At 27.9% G+C, this 10158-nt stretch overlaps 2 protein-coding genes across 3 annotated transcripts; one reads left to right on the top strand and one right to left on the bottom strand.

Moving 5' to 3' along the window:
- Positions 1–434: 434 nt before the first annotated feature.
- Positions 435–2163, bottom strand: ATPsynB (ATP synthase subunit b, mitochondrial). The gene is made up of 4 exons (XM_035886446.2): positions 2002–2163; positions 1488–1640; positions 997–1349; positions 435–806 (listed from the first exon to the last, which is right to left on the bottom strand). Exons 1-4 carry the CDS (start codon positions 2027–2029, stop codon positions 630–632), a joined length of 711 nt encoding a protein of 236 aa, XP_035742339.1. The 5' UTR covers positions 2030–2163; the 3' UTR covers positions 435–629.
- Positions 2164–2903: 740 nt separating this feature from the next.
- On the top strand, positions 2904–10111 carry LOC118450588 (casein kinase I). 2 transcript variants are annotated; one of them, XM_035886445.2, is made up of 7 exons: positions 2904–3212; positions 3304–3501; positions 6547–6656; positions 6779–7001; positions 7148–7441; positions 7519–7807; positions 7892–10111. In XM_035886445.2, exons 2-7 carry the CDS (start codon positions 3370–3372, stop codon positions 7900–7902), a joined length of 1059 nt encoding a protein of 352 aa, XP_035742338.1. In that variant the 5' UTR covers positions 2904–3212; positions 3304–3369; the 3' UTR covers positions 7903–10111. The 2 variants fall into 2 exon arrangements, with proteins under 2 accessions (XP_035742338.1, XP_035742337.1); XM_035886444.2 differs by having other exon boundaries at positions 2904–3501.
- The last annotated feature ends 47 nt before the right edge of the window (positions 10112–10158 follow it).

Below are 10158 nucleotides of genomic sequence, written 5' to 3' on the forward strand. Positions count from 1 at the left end.
TATGGGACGGCTCATTAAAAGAGGATTGGAGGATTAAGAAAAATTAATATCTATTATTCTGATTGGACCAAACTGAAATAAGCACTTTTCTTTGATTATACAATTCTAAAAGGTATTATTGAAATCGATAATTTTGTTTTTATGTATATATGATATTTTATTTTATTTTAATAAAAAAATCTTTGCTATGTTTTAACAATTTTTAGAGCTATAATTATTTTAGATCTTGAATTTTATTTTATTGGAAATCTGACCTTTTTTCAGTAAACATTCATTGGAAATACTTCTACTCGTCATAATTTTTCGTTTTACAATTTATATTTTAAAAATATAAATAAAAAAATAAATTTAAAAAATAACGATGAATAAAAGTGTTATGGTTATATAAACAAGTAGAATAAAAGAAAAGAAATAACATGACATGGAAAGAGAAATTTGAACAACTGTATTGGAGATTTTATTAGCTCATCAAAATTTAATAATTATGCTGTTTAATTAATAAAGACATTGTTTTTTATACATTTGTAATATGCTCATTGTCTATTTTAGAATGACTCATACTAATCTTTCTATTCATTCATACAAACATAATGGATTTTATTCATATTTATAATATTTATAATAATCCCTTATGCTTTTGAAGCAAGTGCTTCAAGATCTTTGATGCACTGTTGAAGAGTTGCTTTTTCTTGTTCTGGTGTAATTGCTTTTAATACGCTGTTTATAATCCACTGTACCATATGTTTTTGAGCTATTCTTCGTTCTATTATCTGTATTTGAGCATTATAGTCTAAACGATTCTTTACCTGAAAACACAAAATTAATATATATTTATATGTAAAAATAAATATAACAAAAATAATATATATTTAGTGCGTGTGTACACATATATATATATATGTATGAAGTGTTCCCTTTATATCTTATGAAATAATAATGTATGAACTACATTTAAATATATTTTTATAATATATGACAAAAATAAGAATGATATACATTATTATAAACTTGAGCAAGACGCTCCCTATATACAGCCTCCAATTGTACTTTTACATTCTCTTTCTTAGCTTCTATAAGGAGGCTTTGCCCTTCGGCTCTCCATACTGCTTCATTTATATTTTTTATCTGTTCATTAGCAAAGTCAATTTGTTGCTTTCTATTGTCTTCCCATTGTTCAATTTCAGCATTTTGTTCTTTTTCCAGATATTTAGATAGAGGAGGCCCCAATTTTTTAACCAAAATTATCCATATAATCACAAATGAAATAGCATTATAAAATTCATGTTCCAAGACATATATTTCTTTGGAAATTAAATATGTTGCTACACTAGTAGCAAACATATAAGGTCCTAAAAATAGAAAATTTTATGTAAAAAATAATTGTTTATATATATATTCAATTAATTATAATTAAAATAAAAAATATATAACGGCTATTATTATCAGTAAAGAAATACAGTTAAAAGTTACTATTTGTTATAGATTACCTGTTACTCCAGTTTTTGAATAAAAGAAAGTAAACCATTCATCAGGAATAAATCCAAATCTGACAGGAGGTGGATCTACTAGACGTGTAGGTCGAGGGCCATTCGACATTGCAACCGCCTGTACACCACGAATAGCTACTGGTAATATTTGAGCTAAACACATTAAAATATATCACTTTTATAGGATTTTATCGCAAAACAGATATCAATCAATAATCTATTATTTTGTGCTATACTACCACAAATGAGTCCATCTCTAGGCCTATAGTAGAGGTTTAAAAAATATATCTAATATTAATTTAAATCGATTCGATTAATTTAAACTTAATTTATTTAAATATCGAAAAAATTGAAAAATATATTATTATATAATAGAAATGAAATAAACGGTAACTACATATCCAAATTATGGTAATGGATACGATATAATGTATCGCACTAATATCAAAAATGAGTTTATTATTGTTGTATATTGAAAAACTATAATTTCATCTTAAATATAAATATCAATTACCATTACGAAGGGCAAGTCTCGACAACATTTTGGAACTACTTTCTTCTGTCGTTACTTCCACGGATCTTCGTAGTATGAAACCTCGAACAATCCGAGATTTCCCGAAATTGTACGAGACTGCCCGAAACCATCCGAGACTAACCTCTTTAACCCAAGCGATAACAGGCAGTAAGTAATAGTTAGTTGCTAATTTATTGGTATATTTCTGCTCGTTCATTGGTTACTTCAATTTTTGAACGATGGAATCAGATGAAAGAATTTTGTTAGATAATGGTCTCTAACGTGTTCAAAAAAAATATGTATCAATTATTATTTTATGTAAGTTTGAATGAGAATATTAAAATTAAATATATTTATTAAAATGCATAAAAGTCATAAGAAGTATAGTATATATATATACTTTTAATCTAGTAATATATATTTATACTAATCATATAAATACACACACACGATCGTTTAGAAATTTACTTGAGAATTATTTCAATTGGTAAGTTTCTTTGCAACACACATACATCATTGTATTATGTTTACAATAAATTATAATTATAATGGCCTGAATTTTGTTCCATTGTAAGAGTAATAATATAATAAAATGTACAAAGAAGAAATGTAAAAAATATGAATTAAATATAAAATTTCCGAAGATGTGCGATAAAAATTTGTATTTGACGAACTGTAGATACGCTCCTGATGGGCAGTTTGCAACTGCGTATTCAAGCTAACTACTTCACGTAATCAAATTTAAACAACGTCATTAAAAAGACGTTCAGGTACTCTGTCGAATTTTTATCTATTATTACAGCTCTTAATTTTGGGAAGAATCGTAAAGAAGCGTATTACATATAATTATCGATGTTACAGGAAAGAAGCAACTGTCTTGAGCAGCGCTTTCTCTCCTTGCTCCCCCCCTCCCTCTCTAACTCTCCTCTATCCCTCTTTTCCTCTCATACATTCACTGTTTCTCTCTCTTTCTTTCTTACTCTCCTTGTTCGTGACGCATCGTATCCCCGCAACATCGGTTCACAGTTACTTCGTGCTGCTTCTAGGTTTAAGCGAAAGGGAAAATGTCGACGGGCTGGTGGGGTACGTCGTACCAGCAGTGATTTTTCCTACTATATTCCGACGTTCACCACGGAATAAAGGAAATTTCGTATCCTAAACGCCTTCGTGGCACATTGAAATCGTCAAGACGTCACTAGATATCTTCAGGCGTAAGCTAAAAAGCTCTGATCTAAGAAAAGAGATATTCCAACGGTAGTTTAGGATCGAGTGAGACTGCCTGCTACTTTTCCCTTTTGCTAGGACCGTGCGCAGGGAGAACAGGAAAGCGTCGTCGAACTAAAGAAGCGTAAAGAAGCCACGGGTGACATGGCGTCGGCGGTGACGCTGGTAATGGGAAAGAGCGATTTTATTGTGGCTGGCAAGTATCGGTTGTTAAGGAAAATCGGTTCGGGTTCCTTTGGCGATATTTATCTTGGTATCAACATCGCTAATGGCGAGGTAAGAAAGACCATTTAATTTGTGACGATCTGTCATCGCATACATTATTCTTTTACTTTATTTCTTTTTTCTTTTCCTTTTTTATTATTTTATTCGCTAATATTTTTTTATTTTTTCTTACTTTCGATATCGTTCTTATTTTTTTGCTTTTTCCTTTTTTTTCTTTTTTTTCTTTTCTTTAAATTTCATAATGTAGATGATCAAATTTGTCGATAAATTATGTCGACATCATCGGTTTTTTGTGATTGTTCAGTAATGTCCGATCAACTCTCATATCTCTAGTTAAATAAAAAAAATATAAAATAGATTAATGAGATTGATCTAATAGAATAGTGCATACATATATCTGTAAAATATTTATCATAACCTTAATATTTCGTGAATTACTTTTTTGGACAATGAAATGTCATTCTGAAATTGTGTAATATACAAATGATCTTATAGAGTACCTTAAAATTTATGTGTACACATGATACAAAAAATTGCAATTTATATAATGTACTAAAAGCAAGAAGAATGGAGTACACTGAGATGGTATTTCAAAAATAATAATTAAATTCTATAAATCATACCAAATATTGAAGTAGTTGTAATGATAAATCAAATTAAAATCTATAATCATTTAAAAATATATTTAGCTTTAAAGTATTATTTTATCGATACTTAACTCTATCAAGAAAGTTTCAAATATACTGTTAAAAGATTATCAGTATAATACATCTTTAATTGAATTTTTTTGGATGAATAAGTTGTTTTGTTTTTATCATTAAATATATTAATATATTCTTTATAGTTTCAGGAGAAATATAGTTACAAGTAGTTTATTATCTCCAGAAGTATTTTATTTGCTTTGTGTATAATTTTATTGATTGTTTAATAATTTAAAAACTCTCGTAGATGCAAAGTATCTATTTTTTATTAATTTGATGAAGTTATACATTTTTTCTTTGACATAAATATGTCATTAATTTATACATGCTATATTTATTAATCTAAGTATTAAGGTATCTTATTACAAACAATAAAAATTCGACAAGCATTGATATGTGCAATTTTTTGTCCGATATAATCAAATAGTGACCATAAATGTTATTAACTCTCTCAAACGTTCTTAAGGTCTTAAAAGTTATAAACCACAAATGTGGTACCAATGTTTTATGAATGGAAGTTTTTTTTAAATAGTCGTTTTATATAGTTTTAATAGTTATATAGAATAATATATGTTGAGCCATTGACTTGTTTCGTAAAAAGAAATATAATTTTAAGATCAGAAGTTAGGTAATCATGACAACATTGTATAATATTTACAGCATTGATAAAATAATGAGAGTAAAAAAAAATAATGAATGAAAAACAAAAAACTACAATAAATAAGTAGAACAATTGAAAACAATAATTATTTTACTTTCATATGTTTTCCAATAAACGGTGATGAATTAATTCAAAGAAGAATTAATCATGAATGAAATATGTAGATACGTATTTTTTCCATGTTTCATAATATCTGTTCTATTTTAATAGGATGTAATTAGTTTAAACTATGGATAACTTGTATTTTTATATCTTATTCGAAACGTCCGTTAATCTTTTCTTTTGGCAATATTTATTTTGGTATTATATTTTTACTTGGTATTATAATTGAATCTACATATATTAAGTTTTAACGAAATTCGTATAAATTTAATGTTACGAATAGATACGTTATAGAAGTTAATTTTACGTTGTAATATTTTTAATAGACATAAAAATAAATATTTTCAAACAATACAAAAAAAGATGATTAAGTTAATGATAGAGATACACTTGTTTCTTTTTAAAAATTAAACCAAAAAATTATAAGACTAGTTATCGTATAACAATTAGAACGGATTCGTAGAAATATATTTTTTCGATTGATTTAACCTATTCGTAAGAAGTGTTAAGTTGTCATACAAAATAAATCAAAAAGATAATAAAGTTGGAAAAAGAGATTTTTTTGAAAAATTTAATTTATATAGTTACTTTACTTCAAAATCACTTCTATAATTTGCTATAAAGTGAAATCATTAAAAAAAAAAAAAAAAAAATAATCATATGTATAACTCAATAATACACACACACACGCGTGCGCGCGCTCTGCTCTTCAATGTGAATACTAATGTTTAATGTACATTTATTTATTAATTTCTCTTATATATTATCATTATATTTTATATAAACTATTAAGATACGTAAAATTTAGTAGCGATTCCTATCTAGATTACTATTCGACGAATCGTCGAGTCAAATATCTTCGGTGGACAAAGAAAGCAAACTATTCTTTCAGGGTAAAAGTAGTTCGTAAATATAGATTTGGATATATCAGGTGCTTCTTTCTTAAGTTACGATTGTTTTTTCTCAGAAAAAGAGTTAATTTGAAATGTGAAACAAACTTATTCGGAAGTACAAGATTTTATAATATTTTTACCTTCAAGACTACTATTTATTTTCACTTTCAACTTTCTGTAATAATTTTAGTATTAATTAGAAAACTATGATACAGATTTAGGAAAGAAAAATTTCACACCACGTTAAGTTAATCTTTCTCTATTATCGTTTCTCTTTTTGGTGATATTTACAGTAACAAGAATTATATTAGGACACAATGTATTTTATTTAAGTTTCTTGTAGTCCAAATAAAAAATTGTTCCTTTAAATGCTTCTATACGAAATTGAAAACTAAAAGTTAATTGAATAATTAAATATGATATCTTAATATAATATTGGCCTTTTTATTTTTAATATTGAATGGTTATTATTTCTTATTAGTTATACGTCGTCAATTTTAGTCTAAACAATTAAAAAAATACAAAAGTATAAAGAAGAATTCTATAACGACGTGTTGCACTTTATAACATTGTACAATATTTAGGTAATTAAAAAAGGTAACTGCGGAGTATATTACGAGAAATAACATATTTAGTCGCTATTTTGTTAAATCTTCAATATTTTACACATTTTTTAGAAATTGTATTTTTGTTTTCTTTATTTTGTTTTTTCTTGTTTTTTTTCTTTTTTCTTTTCTAGGAAGTTGCAGTCAAATTGGAGAACGTGCGTGCCCGCCATCCACAATTGCTATATGAGTCCAAATTATATAAAATATTGCATGGTGGCATAGGAATACCGCATATACGTTGGTAAGAGAATTACATTTATATATTGTCATTAAATAAACTTAATGTATCGAAAATTTAAAAGGTTTAATGGATCGATAAGATTGATAAAATAAATACGAGAAAAAGTTTCTTTTGATCAATAGGTATGGAACCGAACGCGAATACAATGTCCTTGTTATGGATCTCTTGGGACCATCCCTTGAAGATCTTTTTACTTTTTGTTCGCGAAGGTTTACAATTAAAACAGTTTTAATGTTGGCGGACCAGATGATTGGCAGAATCGAATTTGTCCATTGTAAACACTTTATTCACAGAGACATAAAGCCGGATAATTTTTTAATGGGCATCGGGCGTCATTGTAATAAGGTAACATATTCTCAAATCATGTGGACACTTTGATAGATTTTGGTAGATAGGTGAAAAAATAAAATATATTTTTTTTTTATTTGAAATATTTTATTCTGGACAAGTCGAATAAAAAATATGAGAGCTTTTTGTAAAATCTATTTCAGCTATTTCTCATAGATTTTGGACTAGCCAAAAAATATAGAGATAGCCAGTCGAGAATGCATATAGTCTATCGAGAAGATAAAAATTTAACAGGCACAGCAAGGTATGCATCTATCAACGCTCATTTAGGCATTGAACAAAGTCGTCGAGATGATATGGAATCACTTGGATATGTACTTATGTACTTTAATCGAGGATCATTGCCTTGGCAAGGTCTCAAAGCTGCAACTAAAAAACAGAAATACGAAAAAATCAGTGAAAAGAAAATGTCCACGCCTGTAGAAGTTTTATGCAAGGCAGGTTTTTTTGATGACAAAATACTCTTTTTTTCGTACGATTAAAAAGTACAACTAAATTGATTTTTAACTAATAGGGATTTGCTGCCGAATTTGCAATGTATCTAAATTATACACGAGGATTACGCTTCGAAGAGAGCCCAGATTATATGTATCTACGTCAACTTTTCCGTATACTTTTCCGTACGTTAAATCATCAATACGACTATACATTTGACTGGACAATGTTAAAGCAGAAAGTAGCAACCTCCAGCCTCAATGTCAATGGCGGAACATCTGGAGGTACACACGGTCGAGTTCTTGAAGGCATTCAAGCACAAGTACAATCTGCGATTCAGCCACCTGCTAAAACTAACGCTCAAACAGGTATCAATCAATGTTCACGTTTTAATGCACTTTTAAATACGACAATATATAACGATTATGCAATCACTGAACGAATTATCATAGGAGCACGTTAAAGCTGTGGAATTTTACTATCATCAACCCCAATTATGATCAGAGGTATCTCAATCAAGGTGCACAACTTGATCTAAATTTTTGTCCGAAGAGTTAAATCAAGCGGCTCTCTAAGTCCAAAGAGAGAAAACGAATGACCGCGATGGAACTTCGGAGTTTATAACAGTGGTGAAATATATAGATTGCACGATTATGGATGGAAAAACAACAAAACATTACAGTGATTTAACCCTTTTAGACTTGTTGGTATTATGCATGTATCATCAAGTTGATTTTATTTATTCATTTTTCCTTCATTATTTGATTGCCTTCACATAGAAAATGTAAAAAAGAAAACAAACAAACATGCTATCAAAGGGTTAAGTACTTAGAGTTTCGATCGAACCATCTCTCTCTCTTTGAGTTAAGCATCAATGCAAAATTGACTAAACATGGCTTGTCCCATTATTTTGATATCTGGTTTATCATTGATTATCATTAAAATAAAGATATTGATTACCCGAAGATTTTGTTAGAAAGTGCACATATATGAGAATCCATTGCGTACTTTTCAAGGAAAGAAGGAGAGAATATCTTATTCTTATGAGACCACACTTAAACGATCGCTAGAGTAAATCGTAATAAAAATTTTGTATTTACTCTATAAATAGAAAACAAATACAAAAATGGCCGAAAATTTATTTTGCAAAATCACAAAAGCATTAATTTGTGTACTGACAAATAAGTACAGAAATTGCTTCCTATATTTTTTTTTTGTTCCCAATATGTAATACGAATATAGTGTGAGTGGGCTTTTGCGAGAAATGTTAATATTTTTCTTACCTCAAATAATATGTCAATAGAATTGTACTAAAATACATTAATGTTAAGACAACAATAGTTGCATATTTTCTTGAGATATGCTATACGATTTCAATTAGAGGCAAAACAAAAGGATATTAACTTTTTCAACATTTTTATCGTTTGCTCTCTTTCTTTCTATCATCGGCGTATTTGACCGACAACAACAGTGATATATAACGGTATTACTGTAAAAAAAAAAAAAAAAAAAAAAAAAAAGAAAAAAAAAAGAAAAAAAAAAGAAAAAGAAAAAAACTGTTATTTGTTGTAGACTTGTTGCAGATTTAATTATTAGTCTGCGTGGATAAAATTAAGGACATTATGTTTGTAATCATATTATCAATTTAATATTTTTTTCTAGGCAAAGAAGAAGAATAAGATGATTACTTTTTTGCATAGTTTTACATGGATGAAGCTATGCAAATGTAGTTTATGTTTATTATTATAACATGAGCTTTTGCATTGTATAACTATACTTTACTATTGATGAAATAGTCTATCTTCGAATTGATCGTTATCATTGGTGAGTTCATATTTCGGTTTTTTCAGTTTTCATAAAATCGCCTGATACGAAATTCTACAATATAAAATGGGTTATTATAATCTTTAAAAGGTCGTTATCACGCTTCTATTATTCTTTATTTCAGAAATAAGATTCTGGATCTTACTAAAATGTCGCGATATTTACAGATAATAATAAATTTCGAAATATTTATTTATTATTCTTTTTTTGTTTTGTTTTGTCTATATGACCTTATATTATATGTCAAATATTATGATTTAATTTTTACATATATATCCTGACGATTGCCTTTGACAAAATTGTAATCATATACCATCATTGATACCCGTGTTATCGTGTCTTTGAGGTGGAAGAAAATATAAAAAATAGCTAATATTATCGTGACTCGCGATGCGAAAACAACGTTAGTTACATATATAGATTATATTGTTCCATTACAAGTGGGAAATTCTACCAAGAAAAACATTAATCATTATTAAGTGAGAATGTGCATAATTATTACTGAAAGAACTAAATGTGTATGATTAATCATTAGTGGGAGGTATAAATGAAATGAATAGTGTGTATGGTTATAAAACAAGAAAACGAATGTGCGAATGTGTAAGTTAATAAATAAATAATGATATATGCACTTATTAATGTCTCTGGTGTATATACATATTTGTGCGTGTGTGTATGCAATGAAATTGTGACAGTAACATTAACTAAGATATACTTTAATGCATAACAATGAGGAAATACATTAACATTACTGCTCCTTTTACCTCTATAAATAAATACTGAAACATTGTATTATATTTATTGTTTGATTTTATCTTTAATTTCAAAGGAAAACATCGAATTCCTTTTACTTTTTAGAATTGGACATTGTGCCCTTTTCATTTTTTCTTGCTTT

The sequence above is a fragment of the Vespa mandarinia genome, chromosome 5, assembly GCF_050613455.1.
Source record: "Vespa mandarinia isolate Hongniang chromosome 5, ASM5061345v1, whole genome shotgun sequence".
Taxonomy (NCBI): domain Eukaryota; kingdom Metazoa; phylum Arthropoda; class Insecta; order Hymenoptera; family Vespidae; genus Vespa; species Vespa mandarinia.

What these genes read in the sequence shown, in the direction of transcription:
- ATPsynB (XM_035886446.2), bottom strand. Translation starts at nt 2,029, where the DNA reads ATGTTGTCGAGACTTGCCCTTCGTAATG. An exon ending in GAGACTTGCCCTTCGTAATG is followed by an intron (nt 1,641 to 2,001) that starts GTAATTGATATT and finishes TAATGTGTTTAG; the next exon opens with CTCAAATATTACCAGTAGCT. An exon ending in TTGCTCAAGTTTATAATAAT is followed by an intron (nt 807 to 996) that starts GTATATCATTCT and finishes TTGTGTTTTCAG; the next exon opens with GTAAAGAATCGTTTAGACTA.
- LOC118450588 (XM_035886444.2), top strand. Translation starts at nt 3,370, where the DNA reads ATGGCGTCGGCGGTGACGCTGGTAATGGGAAAGAGCGATTTTATTGTG. An exon ending in GGAATACCGCATATACGTTG is followed by an intron (nt 6,657 to 6,778) that starts GTAAGAGAATTA and finishes TTTGATCAATAG; the next exon opens with GTATGGAACCGAACGCGAAT. An exon ending in TCGGGCGTCATTGTAATAAG is followed by an intron (nt 7,002 to 7,147) that starts GTAACATATTCT and finishes AATCTATTTCAG; the next exon opens with CTATTTCTCATAGATTTTGG.